This window comes from Perna viridis, chromosome 5 (assembly GCF_037379345.1).
Source record: "Perna viridis isolate PV_CMFRI_1.1 ecotype Kerala chromosome 5, ASM3737934v1, whole genome shotgun sequence".
In the NCBI taxonomy this organism is placed as follows: Eukaryota; Metazoa; Mollusca; class Bivalvia; order Mytilida; family Mytilidae; genus Perna; species Perna viridis.
This window is the reverse complement of record NC_142449.1, coordinates 39,993,323-40,018,031: the sequence shown is the minus strand read 5'-3', so window position 1 is coordinate 40,018,031 and position 24,709 is coordinate 39,993,323. Positions and strand designations below refer to the sequence as shown.

Genomic DNA, 24,709 nt, shown 5'->3' with positions numbered 1-24,709 from the left:
TTTAGTGATGGAGGATGTTAACCAAATTAATTGCATCTATACCTTTGTTGGCAAACGGTACTGGAAAAAATAATCGTTTTTCTTCATCTTGACCTTTTACACAAACTGGTTTTTAAAATGAGTATCCAAAATGATGGCAACAAGTCTGTATTATAATGAGGTAGGTTCAGAAACAGGAGTGCAAGTCTTGTTTTGTAAATTAAGGGAGTATAGTAGAGTGAAAGGTGTAGAATAGAGTTTAGGTCGAATGTGATGAAGTCCAAGAGGTTTTTGTATGAAAGGAAGTAGACCATTTATGGAGACATCATGCATCTTGGGTGACATATAGTGGCAATGGCCATGACTCCTTTTACGTCTTAGATTTTTGTCAAATAAATTCATCACATTTATGCTCTTGTTATATTGGTTTCAAAGGTTTCCTATACTTTTGGTGTTATCGCACCCGTCAGGTACCTAGTCTGCGTATCCAGTATTCCTCTCTTTCCGTACGATGATTTTTACTTAAGACGGGACTGTTCGTTGGATGGTAATTGTTTTCAAGAACTGAAGTTGTGATTAGGTATTAGTACTTGACATTGACGGAGCTCTTTCCTTGCCAGTTACGAGCGTGCTAGGGTTCCCATCCGGAGACACAAGAGTCTTAGGAGACAACAATTTATCTGATCTGTTGTCAGATTCGCACCTTTCAGAACTGAGCGACACCGAACCAGGGGCGCATTTCTTTTACCTAAATCTGAGAAATGTTTCAGTACAATGTTTCAAAAAACAGAAACATGATTCGGTGATTAAAAATACAACATTTGAGAAACTGCAACATGTTTCAGTTTCTATCAAAACAAACATGTTTCAAAAGTAACAAAATGGCTTCCAAAAAGCAAGTAGCAGTTGCTGCTGCCTTTTCCTTTTTTGAGCTACAGAAAACAAGTTTGATTCGTGACACTGTTAGTTTTAGCTCCAAACCATTTCTCACTCCATTATATTTATACCCACTTGCTTTGAACAAACGTGAAGATAGCAATAGATGCAGCAGCTTTGTAGAATTAGTTGTTCCAAAATAGTTTTAATGAATTTTGCCGGCATTTTAGACTCACCAGAGGAACTTTTGAAGCTTTACTTTCTTAAATGAGCGGCCTTGAGACTCACAATGTCCAGTTTGTATCTTCCACTAGTTATCTATGAAAAACTAACTTGAAACAGTCTAACTTCTACGACTGAGCATTGTGCTAATCGGTATTTGTGAATATTACAATTATCACTCATCTATTCTACACTACTACACTGTACCGGGCTCAAATGTATATCTCTTCCGGTACATAACAGATTTATGTTTCACCACTTACTTGTTTCATTGTTATTTTTATCTGAGCAACAACTGTGCTGTAAATATGACTGTATTACTGGGAAAACCTTATGACAGGTGCCACACTGCAACACAACATCACTGATCTGCGCCATCTTGGTAGCGAAGCAAAATAATGTCGGGACCGGTTTCGGTTTGTGTTTCAGTTTGAAACATCTATCACTTATGTTTCAAATGTTTCGATATCATGTTTCTGTTTCAAGTGAAAGAAACAGTGAAACATGAAAATGATTCAGAATCATGTTTCAGTTTCGGGATATAGAAATGCGCCCCAGGTTAACATGCATTTTTCATGTTGAAACCATTTATAACGTTGGAAGTAGGAAGAGACGATTAGAAAAATCTCTTGCATATATTCTAAATGGTGAGGTTTCTGAGAATTATTAAGTTTACAAAATAATTTTCCTACTTATAAAAAACATCAATTAAGTAGTATGATTAGTAATGAAGTATATTTCGTGTTAATTTCATAAATTAATCAATCAATTATAAATAAAGAAGCTAAATGAAGTTTTTTTTAATTAACATAAACAAATCAAAGGGAGGTAATTATAAAGTATCCTAAGCAAAGGTCTTAATTATCACTTCCAGGTCAAATGGCCATCCCGTATATGTAGTACGGTAAAAAACACTGAACCTAGAATTATGCTTTGTAAATGGATTATCTGAATGGGTTTTGATCAAAAGTGGTCAGATTGTATACTTTTAAGTCATACCGTAAATTCACCACAAAATGTATGAATGTTAATTGTGTACAAGTGTGAATAATTTGTCTCCATTGTGTCAGTTGACTCACAACGTTGGAACAATTTGGCTTTTCAATATAACTGTACGACTTACGGTTTTAAAGTTGTTGTGACCAACCGAATCGTTCCATTTCAAGTCGCGAATCGCGTAACAAGGGAAACCTCAAATCTTTTCGAAACATTGACAAGTAGTACTACGGTCTGTTTCTGAACAATATGCTGTTTTTGCCTTCAGTGTACCTATAACGGCTTAAGATATTTTTACGAATTAGATTCTCTGATGTCGTGCAGGTAACTCTTGATTGACAAATGATCACGTCTCACAAGGTAAATCCCAAAGTCTCACTTACAAATTGCAAAAGATGGTCAAAATGTTGTTGTGATACGTTTAATCAGAAGCGGGCAAGTTTGGCGGAAGAAAAAATAATCAGAAGAAATACAAGAAGGAAAGAAATGGGAAACACCTTTATAATGCAGTAATTTGGAAAGTAGTCCATGGGCTGCAAGCGTTAACCGTGCATCCCTACTTATCAACTTCATGGTGATTTTTAGATACCTTTATACCTACCACTGCCGAATCAATTTGTCGCCAAAGAATATTCTCGGATTCTTTTTCAGTATAAGCCTATATTTGTACCCCACTGACACTATATAATTGTAGTTGAATATACAAAAACTTACTTGAAGTACGGTTTTTGAAAAAAAGGCCAATTATACTTGAAATGGAAGGAAAAATGAAAATCCGAAAATTCCTCTTTTTATGAAAAACTCATTATTGTCACCACATTGAAACTGAAAAATACGCGCATGAAATGAGAAGATATGTTAGATATATCAATAATTAAAACAGCAGTACCCACCATGACTATTATACACCGTTTTTATGCCATGAATTAACATTTAAGTTCATATTGAGGCATTTTTTTTTCATGAGTAGGGGTTGCAATTTTCCACCTAACTTGACTTGGAAAAGTTCAAATAATTATCAGGCTCGTTTTGATGCTAAGACACTATATTAATGTACCGTATCACACAAAAGCTTGTTTAAACTACGGTAATCTAAAAAAAAAAAAAAAAGACAATATCGGGTGATATAGAAGAAAATTCTGAAATTCTGAAAATTCCTCTTTTTCCGATTTTATAGTAATTGTTACCCCAAAAGCAAAATCTAAGCGCCTTAATTGATCAGATATATTGGGAACATCATTATCTTAATTATGAATACCTAAAATATGAGTTTTACGGTATCGGTATGCAGTGAATGAGAATTATGTTTGATACTGAGCAGTTTTCTAGGGGTAGGGGTAATATTTTTAAACATTTTTGGAAAATATTTTGAAAATTAGTTTTAGTGGTTTATTTATTTAGAAAATTAACTTATCTATCGAATGATACCAAATTTGAAGCGTTTTAGTTTAGCAATAACTTGAAGAGTCGAATTTATGTGGCCCCGAGCAGGTCCGGGTGTTAAAAGAGTAGGCCTGCAGCAGCGCTACGCTTATCGTAAAAGGCGACTAAATAGTGCTCAGAACCTTAGCCGGGGGCTAGGGCGCTCTGCCGACAGAAGAACTGGGTTGTGTGCCCCAGGTGGTGGAATGGGGTACCCCTGGTATATTACATGCTGGGGTTGTCAGGCTATAATACGGAAACGCAAACCATAGTGGTGCACAGTGTTGGGAAAGATGCCACGTTCCTCGCACGTTAAAAAACCCTACTGTGGTATTCTTCCGGAGTAGGAACCATAGGGCTCCGCCACATGAGGCTAAATTGCCCGACCCTACCCACCTCTCCCTATTTCCAGTGGCAATCAAAATTTGTCGACCCCATTGTCCTTGTTTCCCATTCCTTTTTCATTTCGTCATCGTTTCATGTTCATTTTGTCATAAATTTCATGTTCATCGTCTGCATATAGCTGAAGTATGGCTGCTCGGACGTTAAACCCCAACAAATAAACAAAACGAATTTATGTGAATTTTGACCGAAAAATCGAAAATCCCATTTTTCGTTTTTTTTTTTTTTTTTTTGGATGAATTCTGACTACGAAAATCGCCGAAGTTCATCAAAAGAATCCCAGAAGTATAAATTGTGATAATACTAAACAGAAAATACCAAATAAGCCATTTATACTGAAGCATTAATACTCTAGGGGTTTTGATATTGAAACATATGTCAATTTAAGCGATTTTTCGGCGGTGTAGGGGTACATTTTTTTCCATTTTACCGCAAAACCCGAAGTGTTACCGCAACTTTTTTGGTACCATTGTAAAGCTGAGATACTGGGCTATATGATGAGAATATACATGTTAGTTTACTTCGTTCTGTAGCAAGAAGTTCGTAGAATAAAAAAAAAACTTAAAAAATGATTTTTGCTTCAACGAGGTATAAAAAGTATCCAAAAAATACAAAAATGCATCAGTTTATTTTTTGGCGTCAAAAAGATTCGTAAATGGGAGTTGTAAGGGTACCTGAAAATCATATTTTGGTTGATGAGTGGGTGTGCACGGGGGTTATCTCAGCCCACGTACTAAAGGGACTCGGGTGTACATTTTATACTAATCCAACCCTAAAGTGCGTTGTGGTTCGGATTCTTGTACAGTGAATGTACAGTACTGCCTGGGAGATCACAATCGTTATCCTGTGAATATGTCTGACTAGACTCGACTACATCATTCGTCATAAAGCAAAGATGTCATAAAGAATGTACTCGCATGACAACGGCCTTTATTTTAAATAATTAAACCCCCAATTTTACAGTGGGCAATATATATAATCAGGTAGTCCGTAGCTTAATGGATTTTCACTGAATTGGTAGATAAATATGTACTATTTCATTTTCATTTGAATGAAATTTGTGTTTCGATAAGTCGGTCGAATGCGGAAACCCACTGTGTGAAACTTTTATGGAAACTTCAGGGGATTCTTATAGTAAATGAAATTGCACCGGCGATATTTTGATTTTTGAGCTGCATGAATGAAATTGGTCGTTTCTTTACTTTTCCTTGTTATTGATTCTAGTTAATGATATTCGCATTCCGTTTCTAGCGAACATTTCCTTTATGTAAATTTCATGTTTTCGTGCAGTTTCTCTGATTTGAAATTGCTTACACACATATCATGAAGAATCGGAATATCCTTCAGCTGAGCCGCACTCACAGTAATTCTAGTTTTTAATATGTTGCTTATTTTTGAGTTAAGTCTTTTTGTTTCCATTCGGTTAGGGAACTACAAGAGCTGTCTCCCGTTTGTTGAAAATCCAATTTTTGTTGTTGTTTGTGAGAGCTACTGTGGGCGTAGCTCTCTTTTTGTGAAACATTTAACATTTATGTTATCGCCCCTTTCCTTTCTTTACTAAATGCATCGATCCTTATCAGTTTTCGTTCATGCCATCACGTTTGATTTATCTTATATAGTCTAAAATAAGAAATTCAATGTACTTATTATGAAGATCATATTATTCGTTTCAATATTAATCGGTAAGAAAAAAGACATCATTTTCATTTATGCATTACAATATCTTTACTCGGTGATATTTACTAATGAAGTCTATTAATGTGTTTTTTTTTTGGTAGTGAAAAAAATACTAGTATTGTAAAACAGGATTCAAATGTTCAAAGTGGGAAGGGGTTCCGGATCGTCTTGTCATTGGTTTACTGATACTTACATATTTTAAAACAGGCTTTCAAATATAACGAGAATCGATGTAGTAAGTGTGTCAAAAAGACAACAACCCCACCGGGATGAAAATTGCCAGCTCAAGGCCACCTTCAATGAACGCCAAGGAAACCCTCATACCACAGGGCAGACTGCAGCTGTCCTCAAACGACATTATACACAGTAAGAATATTACCATAAAATACAGGATGGGAAATACCCCCATATATTAATAGTTTACAGGTACATCTGTATTTCTACTAGATATCAGTTGAAAAAAAAAATGTTGTATTTTGGGGACGGAATTGCTCCAGTCATTCAGAATATAAAAGCGAGCGAGTGGAGAAAGTCGAGAAAATGATAAAGCAATGTTTAAACAGCTACCTTTAAATTGTGTTTTCTGTGGAGTGTTTGCGTTTGTGCTGATGTACAAAACTGCCCTCAAGGATGGATAAGATTTCAGACTTCTTGCTACTTCTTCGGCCAACAGCTCATGGATTGGGTTTATGCTGAAGTAAGCTAACTTACTTAATGAAATGCATCTCCATATATACGTCTCAGAATGATCAATGTGACGACTGTATTTTTATCTACACTGCTCCATCGGATCAAATTGATAACAGGGAAGATAGGGTAAGCATAGAAGGGTCTGAAAAATTCTCAACGATGATAGAACTGTCAATTGTTTTGTTGTTCCCTCCGCGGGACTCGAACTCGTACCGCTGAGACACCTAGGGCAATACCGCATGCACTAAGTCAAGCGCCTTAAATCACTCGATCAGATACGCTATATAAAAATACTCGTAGGATAAATCAACGGTTGTATTAAACTTAGTACACGATGTATATTGTAGTACGGGACAGCTCATCTAGCTAGGTGTTGCTATAGGATAGAAAATCAAATTAACGATACATGGCACACTAAATCAATATCATACGTACTTTTAACTTCCCTGCATCAATTTGGTCCGATGGAGCAGTGAACCGAAACAAACGTCACATTCTTAGACATAGATTTATCCCACGAGGAGGAATGACCCGGCCAGCCAAAGCTACTTGTTATGGCGCGGTATTAGCGTCAAAAGATAAAAAGTTCTAGCACTGCTGAAGTAGACCTTTCTATGCTTACGTTACCTTCTCTGTATCAATTTGATCCGTAGGAGCAGTATAACGAATAGAGTCGTCACATTCTGAAACGTCATATATATATATATATTACATTTATGATGGGATATCTGAGTTTTCATGAAAATTGTGGAATTAAGACAAAAATTAAAGAAATATAATTATATATTTATACTAGTATATCAATCTAATTAAAAGCCAATCTCGCAGCTACCGGTTTTCTGTCACACGTGAAAACTGTTCCACAATCAGGGGCGTAGATAAGATCAAAAGGAAGAATAGGCACAATGATTGCGAGGGGGTTGCAGGGGGGCAAGCATTTTGAGTACTTCTTAATTCAGCAGAATTATTATTCAACCTGTTCCAAAAGGTCCTGAAATGAAGAGTAGATCAGGGCTATCAGTCTGAAAGCAGGTTTATGATCTCTTCGTTTATTGAAGACCCATGGGTGGCCTTGAAGCTGACAGTTTTCATCCCGGTGCGGTTGTTGTCTCTTTGACATATATACCACATCCGTTCTCCTAATACTTAGTTGTCAAACAATTAAAAAAAATATCAAAGAGGAAAAAACCCAAACTTAGGATATACCAGCTCAACTTTCCTTTCATCTGTAGCAACATCCCTTCAGCACCTGCTTTTGGAGTTTTCATATCACAACTCATACGTTATGCCAGAGCTTGTCGTATCAAGGCAGACTTCTTGTATCTCGCTAGACTTCTGACAAGTAGGCTTCTGGAACATTTCCTTTACTACTGTTTTTTTTTTTGTATGTATTGTTTTAGTTACTTTATGTTCTTTGATGTATTTGTCTGTTTTCCACGTCTGATCTTTTTCCAATGGAAATAGAAGGTTGAATCTCATGTTCTGCTGCCATATCGCTGCCAAACAAGACACCGCATACTGAATCATCATTTTTTTCTTCTGAAAGCCGTTGAACAACAATCTTTGCTTCCTTGACAGCTTCTATCAGGTTAATGTCCGGCTTCTGCAAATAGCTTGTAAGAGCGACTGTTGAACTCGAAGTTTCGCGTTCATACTTCCCGTTGTCTTTTCGTCAAGGTGTAGTATGGTAAAAAAAATGAACGGATTGTCTCACGTTGAAATTCCATATTACGGAAATCAAAATAGCACATCGATAATCTTCAGGAAAGACGGAATTTTGAGCGACTAAACGACAATTGACATAAGAAAACCCTCAATATATGAGGGCGTACCACCATATTTATAAATTCGTGGAATTGAGGTATTCAAAAAAAAAATTCAAAAATGCCAAACTTATGTTTAGGCACGTGCTTAGTCCAGCCTTAGGTAGCTACGCCCCTGACAATCATTCATACAGTTTGGTCAAAAATGGTCAAGGAAGCTCATGTAGTTGAGTAAAATGTGGAAACTTCACCGACAAAGAAAAAAAAAGTGATTGTTATTCGGCCCAGGTGAGCTAGAAGGAGAGATATGGTTCTAATCAGAAACTGATAAAAGGGTTAATTCCAAGCTTAATTTTACCAATATTTGCCCAAAATTTGTACAATTAATTTATATTTTTTCAAACAAAGATCTAGTGGGAGTCAACCGCTAGAATTTCATGAATCGCCCACTGTAATAATGGATACGCCACAATTTGTAAAAAAAGCATTAACATTGTCCTTTCAGACATACACAACAAACAACATAAAGTAACTAAAATCATACATACAAAGTAACAAAAGCAAATGAACAACTCGGACTCCACTAAAAACTGGGTCATTGGACCAGGTGCACCGGTAGGGTAAGCGTCCTCTGCTTTTCCAGAAACACCCGCCGAGTTGCTCATAAAAAGTTAAGTCCTGGGTAGACAAACGAGGAAAGGAAAACTATGACCTGTTGAATAAATAAGTTTTCATGTCCCAGAAGCCTATTTGATAGAGTTTTAGCGCGATACAAAAAGTCTGCGTAGTTTTGGCAAGCTCTGACATATCGTATGAGTTGTGATATGAACACTCCATGCGCAGGTGCTGAAGGGATGTAGCCACAGATGAAAGGAAAATTGACAACTCTGAATGAAAAGTCATCACGTTTGTCGTAAAGTTTTACCATCGATTTCTAAGTGTAGGTCAAGATATGAGGCTGACCTGACAGTGTCTGTAGTATCCTTTATCTCAAGTTCTTTGGGTTAGATGCGATGTATCAAATCCCCGAAATTAGGATTGTTTAAAGATAATACGTCATATATATAGCGGAAACTGAGATTAAAGGATCTAGTCAAACGATATCCTTTCTTTCGGATCAAATCAGCTATAAAGCCAGCCTCAAAAGAGTGAAGGAATAGGTCAGCAAGTAGAGGTGCACAATTTGTTCCCATTGGAATGCCGACCGTTTGTTGAAAAAATATGTCCACCACTGGACAAATATGTTGTCGAGTAAAAATTCCAGCCTTTTGTAAACATCTTCCTCTGTATATTTGGAAGATGATTTGGAATTATTTCTTACAAAGTATGAAGAATCTCTACCAAGAACTATCTATTTGTATCTAGGTTATAGGTGTACCATCTTTTTTGGAAAAACAACGATGTATAATGTTTTTAAGTCGGGATTTTAATTAAGTATGGGGAATAGAAGTATACAGTGTTGAAAAATCATAGGTTTTAATGCTAATATATTCAGATATTAGTCTTGCAAAGAATGTCTCCAAAAGATCTTTCGAATTTTTCAGGATCCACATTGAATTAATACCACTACGGGAGTTACAAGTGTTGTGGTAGGACTGCAGACCCTCTTTGACAGTTATGGGTATAGAAATTAAAAGTTTTGAAAGAGGTTTGCTGGTACATTTTGCAGATCCAGCTATGAAACGTTGTTTGTATGGATTCTTGTGGAGTTTAGGAATCCAGTACATAGACGGTAAATCACAATCATCGTCCTTGGTAGAGAGACCAAAAGAGGATAGCACAGATTTATGGTTCTCCACAATCTTTTCATTGGAGATTGTGGTAGCAGTATAGGTCTTATCACTGCTATTATTTTCTACGTCTAACTCTGATAATAAACAATTGATGTAAAACGTTTTGCAAACAAAAACGATGTTGTTTTGGGCTTTGTCTGCTGGTATATTGCGCGACAACATATTTGTCATGTATAGTAGACAATGTTTTTGCTACATCGGGGTCTTTGAAAACTGATGTAGCTTTGGCACTCATTGACTTACTTAAAACTTTCATTCGTTTCAAAATTAAAGACCTCACGGCCTTTAACCACTCTGATAGAGAATCAATGTCTTCTTGTTCTCGTTTTATCCACTTTCTTGCATAGTCGTCGAGGCCATCCATAAGAACTCTAAAGTTATAATTCCGATTTATGGAGCGTGATTCACGGTACCTGTGACCTTTAGAAAGGATATCACGCAGAGATTCGATTTCGATGATTGTTAAATCTCCCGTAACGACATTACCAGGACCAGAGAACGTCTGGGAGTGGTCATCTACAGACGAACCCTTCGACTTCACTAAATGGGCGACCTAATGAGCCAAATGGAGCTAATGGCGGCGAGGATTGTCTACTGACATCCAATGGCTACCCAAACGGAGAATGGAACGATAGAAAATGCAAAGATCCTCTCAAATTCATCTTTGAACGAAGGCAAGACATTATGTTCGTAAAGGCATGCGTTTTTTAATCATTCGATTGATGCATTTTTATTTTATGTAGAAACTTATTTCTAATATTTATGAATGGTCGAGATCTTCAGTTGTCAAAAGGGCCTTTACTGTTGCAATTTTCATTTCATTATCTTTTACATAAAAATACCAATCATATAAAAATTGCAAATTTCGGTGTGCTGTACACTCTGTTTCACGGAGTAACAGCAGCATTGGAACCAAATACCTAGTAACTTAAAGATCCAAAAATATATGAAATACAAGACTCCGGGTACACAATGTGAGCAGTTTACCCAAAGAGTAAAACAAGCGCTTGTAGACAAGACCCAATGAAGTCACTGGAAGCCATTCCTTCATGTACAAATGTATACTGTACAGCTCGGCCAATACAAATACTAGAAAACCATCCCGCGTGTACGGAAAATGCTGTTTGATGGTAATATTTGTATTTGGGATGACATTAATCATAGCAAAAGGAGAATAAAACTGAAAAATACAAAATATGTTGTTGCCAAGGTCGAGATGGCATTAAGAATCTCCATTAGGTTTGGTCTACAAGTATCTGTGGGGAGGCATAAAATAATGTCGCAGTTAATGTTTAATTTTCAACTATTCAAAAGATTTAATTGAGAATGTATCAGTTAATTGCAATGATATGATTTTTTTTATTAACAGTTTCACTAAAATTATATTATTTTATATTTTTTGTAGTGCGCAGGAAGTACCCATAATAGGATAAATGCAGAATGACAAACTTAACTTGGCATTACCAAAGACTTCAATTAGGTCCGTTATAATACATGCCTAATTTTCTGCCTCCAATATTTATCTGATCTTTTCATGGGTGGCTACCCCTCGCCGTGTAAGTGCTGGACTCTGCAACCTTTGACCCTGAAAATCAGTATCTATTGAGGACTATAAATTCTGCAAAGTTCGGTCAAAGTCCATTAAAGTCCGTTGGATCTAGAGTCATCACAACAAGGGTGTTAGAAACCATTAATTGACCTGTAGGTTTACAATAATCCTTCAAATCATTTTTGAATATATAAACTTACATGGCAAGAAATAAGTCATCACATAAACATATTTTCTTCAACAATTTAATCAAAATTATTACTGATGATTTCAATAGTTCATACACAGGACAAAAAGAAAGAAAAATGTTAACATTGAAAATGACACACTTGTACATGTACATGTACATGATAACCTACATGTACATTGTACATAAACAAGACCAAGTGTGAGTTTGTAAGTTCAGTTTCACACCAATTGAGATAATAGAAAACTAAACAAAAACGTAGAGCACTTTCATTGACAGTACAATGTAAAATAACATCACAAAGTTGGCTTCAACATGACATGGGCTAAGGCTGTGTCCTCATTTTTAATCCACAACATTATTTTTATCATAAAAGAATCATAAGAATTTTCTTATTCTTAATGCTCATGGCCAAAAAAACTGATGGAGAAAAGAGTGCTACTAAAACATCCATCTCAGACATTTGGCCAAAAAATATTTTTGGAACTAGTAAGCTCTTGACATAGACAAAATTCTTAACCACAACTATTAGGCCCAGCATCCATTGGCATTCAAAATAAACTTAAAAGCTTAAATCTTTCATATGAACAACACACAACTACACTGTATTAAAGTATGAAAGAAAAAGATACAACACTTCAGAGTTACTTCAATGACATTTATGAATACATATATTGTGGTAAATTCATACTTTCATGGAATCACATCAAGTTTTGTCTAAGTTGCTGAGAAGGTTAACACCTTACTGGAGATGTTGGATAATTAATTGCCCAAAAAAAAGTAAAGCTGGGCATCAGTATTATGAGGTTTTGTTATTGTCTGATACAGACAGCATCAAAGTAAGCAAAAAGTAAGCAGCTATTTGATGCAGTGTTCACCTTAATTGGTCGAATTTCCAGAATTATTTGGCTACATGTATATGTATTTGAAATAGAACAATTACCTTTTTTTCATACGCATTCTAAAGGATATATGCAGTAAAAATCTGATTGTAGAAGGAGGCAGATGAGAATTAATGCTTAATTTACAAAATATCAAACTTGATATGTGCATAAAAAGTGTATCTATAGGTTAACATATACTACAAGCATATAGATCGAAAATCAAATCATACATGATTTTCTTCAGTTTTAAAAGTTTTTCTCTTTTCACACTTTACAGAAAATGTCATACAACTGTGCTTAAGTCACATTATTTTCTTGAAGAATAAAATGACATATAACTACTTTGTCATGCAATTTTGGTTAAAGTAATATGCTGACAGCCTTTTCAATGCTGTCTGAATACAGAACCATACCAGAACTCAGTATCTATAGCACTACAAAGTGTTTCTGAAATTACATGTACATGTAGGTACCAACATACATACTTGTGTTGTATACTGCTTGACAAAAATAAAAAAAATGTCTGACATCATTAATTGAAGGCAACACAAGGAAAAGTTACTTCATATCATATAATCTTGTACCCAGAAATTTTAAGGGGGGGGGGGGGGGTAATTTGGACACAATTTTCTTGATATAAAAAGGGGTTAACAGATTTTAAGTTCATTTATAATGAACTTTTGCAATATCCCCCTGAACCCTCTTGCTATATGCCTATAAGATATGAATTTACTTTTCCTAAACATTAGCATAAATATGAAGAGCCAAGCAAATCGTAATTATCAGTTCTAGATAACAGCATATTGAGATTTAGATTGGAAATGGAAGTTTAAAGTTCAAAGTACTTTCCCTTTTGATTTGACTAGTCCTTACAGAAAATTCCCCTTTAAAATAGTGCCCTATGACCAATTTAATTCTCTCAAAATGTCTACGGTCATAAGCTCATTAGATTTCTGAACAATAAGACTCATAATTTTTTGGGTGAAAAGAATAGATCAGCCAGTAAAAATTTCTATGATGCCATATAATTATGTCAGCCAATTCAATTGCATACAACATTTCACATGCACTTAAAAGATACTTTGAATTCTAGGTCAGCAAAGAATACCACCTTCTGATTGGATGTTTAATGTACCAAAGAGCAACTAATTAAAAATTGTTCTTTCTATGGAATAAAACATTACAAAAGGAAGTTTGCCAAGGCTCACACACGTAACTCTTAACACTGTGAGGGGGTTACACTAACTGATAGAAATGCCATAATTATGGAGGTTAATTGAAGTCAACTGAATACAGCCAATAACCAATATTTGGGTGTTAATCTTAAAATGACACCTAACAGTATTTAACTAATTTCAACTACAAAAGGACACCAAACCACACACATTCTTCATAAATTTTCCACCAATAATTAATGCCAGTGGGTAATGAAGAGTTGTGCAATAGAAAATCAAAATACCATATCATTCTTAGTACCACAAATAGAAGAATATAAAGATTGTCCATTAGAAAGCAGTTTGTTGGTTAGTTTTTATACAGTATTGTGAATATTAACTAAATATTAAAATAGTTTGTATTAAACAATAGAAGTTTTTATGTAACAACTTATAGCTCAGTAAACGGTAAAATTTTATAGTTTCACTTAAACATGCTTAGATTTTTCAAAGAATGAAATAATAAGTTGATAATAAAATTTAATTATACATGTACATGTACATGTATGTACCTCACACAGACATTTATATATATATATATATATATATATATATATATATATATATATATATATATATATATATATATATATATATATATAAACACACATTGCTGTATACAACTACAGTAACCCCTTTAAATATCTAACCTACATGTATTAAAAAAATCACTTCCATAATAAATAAGCACAGAAATGTCAGTATAACAGTTTAACAATGATTCACCACTAGTTTCTATAACCAGAAACTGTTAGTGTGTTTCTTAACTTGCCCAGGCTTCAAGCTCTTTCAGTTCGTCATCATCATGTTGAGGTTTGCCTAGAAAAATAATGATAAAATACATCATCTTATACCGACAATGATATGAATTCTTTGTCAAATTTAAAAAGGTAAATGTGAATGTTAATGATCTCTGTTTTCTGTTTTCACATTTAGGCCATATACTTTGATTTTGATCATCAGATGAAATCTGATTTATCCCATTATTGATGCTTAGGTTTTTTTTGCTGATATAATAAACTCCTTTGACAGTCAAAAGAAAAAAAGTTATACACTTACATTGTTCATAAAAATAGGACAAGGGTATTGAAAAAAAATATCTCCTCAAGAGTGAAAGAACTGTCAGCTTTAGAGCAAAGCCCACTTGCTGATACCCCCGCTCCTCTTCCTAGAAAACATATAGGAAACCCCATAAGTGATTAAGACATTCTGATGGAAAAACAAAATGGGAGGTGGCAACATCTTACAAAGAATCTGTGAAAGTTTTATAATATTCCATTCAATGGTTTATCAGAAAATTACCACATCTTGGTGGGCTAATGACAAAATTCAAGTTTTGCATCAGTAAACTCCAAAAATTAATCAGACAGGAAAAACAAAATAGGAGCTGCACAATAGCAACATATAATAAAGAATCTGTGAAAGTTTAATCAAAAATCATTCAGTGGCTTAAGAGGAATTGTTGATTACAACTGGGGATGAACTGACTAACAAACAGATGCCATAATCACTACATACATGTACCGGTACCTCCTACTTTCCAAGTGGGGAGCATAAACACCCAATTGAAATTCTGACTTATATATTATATTAGTACTAAAAGATATCAAGCCCACTTCCATATACACAGCTGTGATTAAGTAAATGTCCCCCTTTTTCAATGTATCACATCCTACAACTCTGAACATTAGATTGGACAGTAATGAAAAACAATAAGGGGGCTTCCTTCCTATAAGGCCAACATACATGTAGTTAAAGACTATTATTTGTCTCTTTTTGACAACACTGGCATGATGGTCTTATTCTAATTGCAAATAAACTACATACTCGTAGTCAGAGGAAATATGTGTAGTAATCTTTGGTTTAGGTTGACCTCAGCCCAGGAATTTCCCAGGTGATGATACTGGTTTCCCCAAATTAGGTACCAGTCTTCTAGCTCCAGACACTGACCAGACAAAACATAACATTTAATAGTTCCAGTGATTTGTACAGACACTGACCCAGAAGCACCCCAAAAGTAACTACAAGTAAGTAGTACCAATTCCTTCATTTAAATACTGGCATGTGTACCTGGAACACATCATGTGACTGCCAACACTTAACAAATAGAAATACTGATACTTACTTTTTGTTGCCGCAGGTAATGGCTCTGAGGGTACAGAGGGTAGTTTATCTACAATAGGACCAACATCCAATAATTTCTCATCAAGTTCTTCTTGTTCTAATTCTTCTAATTCTGCCATCAAATCATCCTGCAATGAACCAGTAATACCATGAATATGATGTAAATGGGCCATTAATTTTCTAGTTCAGATAACGTACAATCTAGATCGAAAAATACATATAGTACTTACATGAAAATTTCATTCAGGAGTACTGAAATTTGACCAATTTAAAACAGGTTCTTACACTTTGAACCAATAGATCTTCATCATTTCTTATCACCACTTTGAACCAATAGATCTTCATCATTTCTTATCACATCTGAAACTTTGTTCTTCTTTTCATTCGTTTTGACAAAGACGGAATTTCTAGTTCTTGTAAATAGAAAAAGTACCATATCTTGTATAGGGACTTAATAATTATGAAAATCATAATTTTACAAACCTCATCTGCGTCCTGGCCAAAGCCAACAGGATTGGATATTGCTTCTGATATTTCATTTGCAATTTCTTGTTGTTCGGCGACATCATCCATTAAATCATGTACCTTGTCAACATCCCTATTGAAAAAATAAACAAGATATTTCATGGGATATCATAAAGGTACATGTTCAATTCTAGAATCAGCTTCCTAGTCTCAATGAACTGTTGACTTGGTACTTAAAGCTACATTTTGTAAATTTCATTTCCAAACTTACACTCATGTACCAGACCAAGAAGTACAGCACAAGTAATGTTTGTGTTCCAAGTTACAGATCTTGTATCCATGCTCCCAATTCTTAGTGAAGTCCGAGTTGCTCAACCATTTTTGTTATTCTATGTTCTTTGTTGTGTGTGTCTGTTTTCCTGGTTTGGTCTTTGTCCCAGGATTGCATTCTTTTGATTTTCGCTAGAATCTTGGTTTCCTTGATTACTCTTCCACCAAATTGTCAAAATCTGGCCACTTTTTGGAACATTATTTCAATATTTGAGTGTCTCAGTCAACTTGACCCCAAACTTTTGTTAGTGATTTCTAAATGTGACTTTGTTAGAAGTCTGTTAGAAGTCCAAATCAGTTAAGATATCAATGGGTCAAGTTGACGGAGACCTTTGAAAATAACAAATTGAGTGTTGAAAATTTGTATTTTCCCCAATTTTGTAGTTTTTGGAAGATTTCCTCTTCTATAAAACAGAAAAGTGATGAAATGGTGAAAATTTAAAACCATATCAAAAAATTAATCATCCATTAAACAATGCATACCATATTTCTGTCATTTACTTAAAACTTTTTTTTTTAAAATAGGGGGCCAAATATGGCTGTCACAATGTATTGTATATTGTCCTATAGAATTAGGACATTCCCAGAATAGTGCACCAAAGACAATAATGACTGAAATAATAATTATGATTAGATCTCAGAAGCAGAGGTAAAATATCTAGAGGTACTTCCAGAGTTCCTTCCTCTATTTTAAGCTACTGAGACAAAACCAAGACATCATTGCACATACCATAATATCCATCCAACCAGTCTTTATTTTGACATTTTCGCTATTCAACCAGTCAAAATATCAAACATTTTCAGCCTGACCAAAATGATTTTTGTCAGACAGTGACACAAATGTACAAGCTTTCCAAAGACTGCTATATTTAATCTAAATTTTAATATTAAGGATTTATAAGCTACATGTAAGGCAAAAAAAAAATTACTGAACTTTAAAATTCAAAGAACTTGTTCTAAGGGAGTTGAGCATGATGGAGATTTAGGTTCAGACAATACAGCCAATTAAGGTGCACTCGCAAACATCACACAGAAAATGTACATGTACATTGTACGATAATTACAAATACCAAAAATACATGTACAATGTACCTCTATTCTATATATGTGTATACACTGAACCCATAATTTAACACTTACATATTTTGATGAGCAGATTGTAAGGCTTTTGCTGCACTTCCCATTACATTCAGAACTTCTGTGTTGGTACTGGCATTTTCTAGTGCTTCTCGTTGAAATTCAATTGTGGACAGTGTGCCATCAATTTGTTGTAACTGTTTTTCATATCTCTTTTTCCTCTTCAAGGCTTGTAATGCAGCTACAAAAACATAATACAAAATACAAAAACTATATATGGAGGAAAAAAAATCATCCAACAGGAAGTTGATGTCGATTGAGTAAGAAATACAATTTTGTATAATCCAACAACAGGTCATACATTTGTATACTACAATGTACCTATATAAAGCTTCTGTCAAAGTACACCATGTATTATGTGGCTGTGATAAACAGGTGCAGAAAAAACTGTATCAAAAAAGATGAAGACAGAAGCCAGGATCACTACATACATGTATACATTCATCTTCAATTTTCAAAGCTGTGGGAGCAGGGTGGGATTAAAATGACAGCAGCATTCACAGCGAAGTAAGGTGTTTTTAGCCACTGTTGGACAATCTGTTCAATGTTTACCTGTACTCCACTGTACATGTAATTTTTGCTGCCCATATTTTACATTGTATGTTACATATTATTTCATATGCTACATGTATTTACATTTTACTGGACCAAACCAGAGTCCAAATTATACTAGGCTATTGCAATGATTGCGAAAGTCTAACTGTCCTTCGGAATAACTGACAACTATGTGAACTTGAAATACTGTGAGCAATTTCACGAAGAAAATAATCCCCGCTTCAAATAAGAAGTTGAATGTATATGTAATACTGTGAATCGTGATATTTTCCTGACAGTTTTTATTTTTGCACCAAGATTCGTAACACGAAAATTAAACTGTTGCAAATATTTTCTTCGAGGAACATTACAGTACAATTTGATGAACAAATGCGAATTTAAAACTTTGCAAAAGCATATTTATTGCAGGAACCGTGAAAAAAGAAGGCACATAATTTCCGTGTTTACAGTAACCGGTAAGTTTAATTATCTCCCTTTGTAATCTTTCTACAGGAGATATCTTTCTTCATGCACATTAACATACACCTGCCAACCTTCCTATCAAATTTCATGAAATTCCCTGGAGCAGTTAAGGAGGAGTTGCACTGATGAGATTTCAACATGTAAAACCCTCTAGCTGGATTATCTCCCTTTGAAGTCTTCTGACGGTAACTATATTCCTTCATGCACATCTACATATACATATGATGCTCAACATTCAAATAAAATTTCATCAAAATCCCACAAGCAGTTTATGAGAAGTTGTGCTAAAGAGGTTTTAACGTGTGAAGCCCTTAAGTTGGATTATCTCCCTTTGGACTTTTAATCCTTCATGCAATTACATGTATCTAAATTTTGTACATGTTCATAAAATGTACATATGATGCTCAAACTAAGTTACTTTCTATAAAATTTAATCAAAATCCCTTGAGTGGTTTGGTAGGAGCTGACAAGGAATGTGGACAGACGGACAGTCAGATTGGGTGATTCCTATGTATATGCCCCTCTCCAAAACTTTGTTTGCAGGGGTATAATTGTGTGTGTACAATGTATGTTTATTTTCGTGTGTGTGTTAATTATTAATTATTTATAACTATTTTTTAATGGTCTTGAATTATATTGACCCTGTTTACAACATGTACAAATGTATATACAATGTAATAACATTATAAAATATCGTAAGAAATATTGTAAATGTACTCAGGGGTTCAAGTGGAAAGTCCTGGATTTTTTTTTGCATTCTTAATGAAAAGTCCTCTGTAGGCAAGTGAAAGGTCCTAAATGACAATGTATGGTACACAGGTCCAGGACCTTATATAAGAGTTACAGTGTAATCTGTGTTTCCCACAGCTACTGTACATTTACCACCCAGTGACTTTCACAACATACAATGTACATGTAATGTGATTGGTCAAATACTGATTGTTCTTATACCCCTACATGCCTTAATCTGATGTTGAACATTGATTCTATGGTTTTGGAAACAACAAATTTAAGTATTATATTTTATATGTACTACACAAACAACACTTTACTGAATGCCAGTGCAAGCCTGTTATTGATCTAGCCTTCATTTTTTTAATCCTTCTTTTCTTGATGCAGAGTTGTCTTTCTTTTTATTTGTTATGCTTTTTCTCTGTAAACAAAAACCAAACATCAGTACTAACTGTTAAAAAGCTTAATCAAAGACAAAGATTTATTAATCTGAACAAGCAATTACATGGTAATTCCACCCTTTTTTATGCTAAGTCATGTAAACTAGAATTGCTGATTGTGATAAAAAAAGCAGTATTACTGAATTGCACTTTTTTAAATAAATATAAACTTTCACAAATTTGACATTTTAAAACAAACATTTGGTAGGAATGATAACCTTCATTATAGGTGAATGTACATTGTACCAACAACCAATAACTGTCTTGGTAACAGAATTATGGCCAACAAACATTTTGATTCTGGATTAAAATGTCAATGGATTTGAACAATTCAAATTTCAGAGAGACATCGTTTTATTTAATACGATTGCGCCAGTTATCTAAATAATTAAAACATTGGTACATGTATATACAGGGATGATTTTGGCCATTTCAAATTGATCCCCCATCGTGACAATTAGAAATTTTTCAATAGACTGGGAATCGTCAAGACTGTAGGAATCAATATTTACATATTCAATATTGATGTGTTAAATCATTGTGATAAACAATCCCCAAGACATGCTAAATTACACATCAGCTTAAGTTATCCACCAGAAAATATATTCCTTAAATCTGCCTCAATGAAATTAAAAGTTGCAGTTCCTACAAAAAGAGGCAGGACTACCTTACTGCCTCTGTCAGATTGTGATGAAAATTCAATCCTAAACTTGGGCTAGGCATACATTTTGTATTTGACATAAGACTATACACTACACTTAGTGACATTTCTATCTCTAACACTCAAGTCTGACCTGAGTGAAACTCTGTTACATCAACATTTTGAGTGTTCACCACCCAGATTCCACCTAGCCAACACCGACCGTTTGTATTTTACAATAGTTGTAAAATTCAATGAGGCCTAACAGGGAATTCATTGTAAGATACAACAGATATTGTGTTTCTGTTTCTCAGGTAATTCGGAGCACTCCAGTTAAGATAAAAAAATTAGTCATTAAAAGTTCAGCATCATCTTTTTTTATATTTTGTACATGTATGTTTATTATTTGTTAATGTGTTGTTTTGTGAATTACAGCTACATCCAATGAGTGGGAGATATCATGTAGAAATATTACTTCATATTTTATCAAGTAATAAGGCAATCTTTTGATATTTTAATTTTGCACTTGCAAATTGGTAATCACTATTTACAAATATAAATTCGAGTCTATTTTTAGAAATTTAAATAAACATATTGTTTACAATGTCTCCCATGTGTATTTGAACATCACATGGACTGCAATCAATTATAATTACTCAATACAGGACAGTCATGAAGTATGTATCAATGATAAATGTCTTTGTTTTATGATTTTCACATTTTATTTGTCAATCTATAATACCATGTGCTAATCCAGGGCTCGAATTTATGGAAAAATACTCACTAAATGCAAGTTGAAATTCAATTTTGCTAATAGAAACTATTTCCACTTGCTAAAATTTGCTAGTGGAATTCTGTATGTAATATAGGTAAAGTCCAGAAAAAGCCTAAAAAGCTTAAATTTAGCAAGTGTAAATTTTCAGTACTCGCTAAATTTAGCTAGTGGAAAAAATTCTGAAATTCAATCCCTGTAATCGTCTCAACTGCTGTTTTATTGTACCAATGCCTTAGATTAAAGCTGGACAAATCAACTAGTATCAATTTCTGCAATTGGATTAAGAATTTTCACACGTCTTCCAGATTCCCTTGTTGTGCTTTTCTGGGGTCACAAATGTATTTTGGAGGTCAGTCATCTGGAAGCTTGGTTACTATCATCAATATTGTCGGCAAAGATCAATGACATTAACTTCACCGTGCTGGGTGATTTTTCACCTAGGTCGGAGGTTCTCTGCACACAATTAACAACTGGAATATACAATGTCACAGCTGAGTGGGTGTAACACTCACATTTCTATGTGAAAAAATCCCACTGGCACCGTGTTTCAGTGACTAACACGGATTAAAAACAATGACTTCAATGTTAGAGAAACACAAGTAGCTGGGTGTAGTATAGATACAAATGTAGATAAGAAAAATACTGTAGCATGAAGCAGTCATATTTATTTGCAAATAACTGTCTTTATCTGTCTATCTATCTCTCTGTCTAATTGATTTGATATGTTTCATTTCATTTCAACATGCACTTTCAAAATACAATGTGCTTGATGTTGTAATTAAACTTTCAATTTCAGTATAACACTGAAGGGAATCAGGTTAAGAACTGGTGATGGAAACAGACATGAAAAAAATCCACATTTTACAATTTTTTTTCATAAATTTGGTAATTTTTCCAAGTCAGGGGAATGGGGCCCCCAAGAAGGGAATGAGGCTACCAGGCGGTCAAAAATACTTTAGTAGCGTAATCCTATTTATATCAGTTAACTTGAACTTCAAACTTTATTTCAAATTTGAATGGTCTGAGCATTCTGTGACCAAGTAAAGTAACATTATGACTTCCATGTGCATTAAGTTTCTGTGCCAAGAAATTATTCGTTAATTCACACTTGTCACTCAATTCCCTATGATCCCTTTGCCTTTGACATCAGAGAGAGAATGAAAGTTGAATATGTATTTCAGTATTTGAATGAAGCAAGGGTGGGTGTTCCAGGAATAAACAATGACAAGAAATAAGACTCAGCATCTTGTTACCTCTTTTGTTCTTCGCAGCGTTCTTTTTAGCGGTTGCTATTTCGTGATCAATTTTCTTTTCCAGAAAAGCTTGTTTTTTCTCTAACATTTCTTCAGTCTCCCTGAGTTTCTGTATCGCTTCTTGAGGGGTGGGAGCTTTGTTCTTGTTCTTCCCTCCTCCGAATACTTTTGATAACAGACTCATTTTATGAGTTTAAGTGTCAACTAAGAAGTATAGACCGAAAACTTCACAAATAACGACAAAATTCTTGGGTTTACAAATCGACAGACTGATCTTGAGTCAACTTCCGGATAACCATTAAAATTACGAATTTTATGCGGAGCGAAACATTTATTTCCGGGTTTGTCTAATTACCGACATTTAAATATAGAAAAATGCATTTTCCAAAGAGCAGAAAAGTACAATGATTGTTGTAATTGAAAAAAAATGCATAAGTCGCATAACAATTTGAGAACACCCCCTGATGTTGCTGTAAAAGATATTTTTTCGGGATTCTTTTTTTTCCTTCTTATTTCATAGTTTGGTATATAATAATATCATATATTTACGGATTAAAATGTATATGCATTATAAGTATGTCTTCTACCCTATATCACACCTCTAGACCTATTTCAAATACCTTATATTGCACCACTTCACTGTCCATACTAGAAGAATGGTTGATATACAGCATGTGATACAGATTTTACCAAGTATGCTATTCAGCATAAAATTAAACATTATTGGAACTCAAGAAATAGTTTAAAATAATTTTAAAAAAATGTCCGACATATTTTTAGTTGAAGTTCTCAAAAGTGTCTTTCTAAAAACCTGTTTGATACAATCTATAAATCCAAAATATTAGAAATGATACATGTAAAAACGTATGTAGCTGCATTGAGATTATTGTTGAGATTATTTATAATTATGTTGAATGTTTATACGTATTATGCGTTTGGATTAAGCCTCTTATGTGCTCTTTCCAATAAAATATTGAATTGAATCGAATTTAATAGCTAATGGATAAACAAATAAATAAAATAACCAATCAAATACAAAAATCGCATGGTGTTCCGTGTGTAACCTTTTAAAATAATAATACTTAATTTTAACCTGCTGAACATTTGTTGGATTTGAAATAAAAGATAATTAATCTACGTTTGATAATGTTTTAAATTCGTTATTATTTAAACGTAAAAACATATGTAGCTGCAATGATATGACTCTTGTACAACAAGCCGGAGAGAGTATAGCTTAGTCATTAAGAAGCAAAGACAATCCGCACCCATTGTAAGATGTTCAGAAGGAAATCATTTTTTAGAAACGAAAACAATTGTGTTTACGCATGCTTAAAAAGGTTTGAATTATCATATTCAAGATAAAAAATTACCGAATAAGAAAAAAAATCAAATTAATATAAAAGCGGGTTCTGTCAGAGATAATAAACATATATTTTGATGTCTGGTCATGGTTCAAAACTCGGCGTCGTATAGTAGTTCCGTCTTAAAAAATGCATGAATCTAGACTGGTTATAGTAAATGGAGTTTGGTATTTTAAATTAAACGATACCTTAATATTTCAAAATTATACACACTGTGTAAGTTGTCATTCATCTGTATTGGCCTAGTTGTGGATCACAACCAAATTCACTACCAGGATTGCACTAGCTGCTGGTAATTTGACCTTCTTGTAGAACTGAAATTGTAACAAAAACTACATTTCTAATTGCAACAATTCAAGGGTGCCATATTTAATTGTTATTCTCAAAGCTTTTTCTTCAAAGACACTTTGAAAGCTAGCTTTTTATATACAAGAAATCAGGATATCTCCCACCATAATTAGCATAAAATTAAAAAAAAAGTTTTCAAGTGTGTCTTTCTAAAAATCTCTTTGATACAATTGCATAGGAAAGATCTATGAATCCAAAATATAAGATATGATACATTTTCTCAAATTAAGATGATATTGGACAAAGTACATAGGTAGCCGAAATGATTTAGGGATTAATCCAGGTGAACTTTGTAAAAATTTTAAACAAATTCCTACATGGGATTTTTTTTAACATTTCCCTTAAAAATAATTTAAAAAAAATCTGATCTGATGTATCATTTTACACCCGCTCGAAAGTCGTCGTCAGTTCGTATGTCCCCAGTTCTAAAGGA

The 24,709-nt window shown here is 34.1% G+C and overlaps 1 protein-coding gene across 1 annotated transcript; it reads right to left on the bottom strand.

Moving 5' to 3' along the window:
- Positions 1 to 14,221: 14,221 nt before the first annotated feature.
- On the bottom strand, positions 14,222 to 22,868 carry LOC148617467 (charged multivesicular body protein 4c-like). The gene is made up of 5 exons (XM_088585157.1): positions 22,568 to 22,868; positions 17,714 to 17,891; positions 16,262 to 16,376; positions 15,780 to 15,906; positions 14,222 to 14,473 (listed from the first exon to the last, which is right to left on the bottom strand). Exons 1-5 carry the CDS (start codon positions 22,749 to 22,751, stop codon positions 14,418 to 14,420), a joined length of 660 nt encoding a protein of 219 aa, XP_088441283.1. The 5' UTR covers positions 22,752 to 22,868; the 3' UTR covers positions 14,222 to 14,417.
- Positions 22,869 to 24,709: the final 1,841 nt, after the last annotated feature.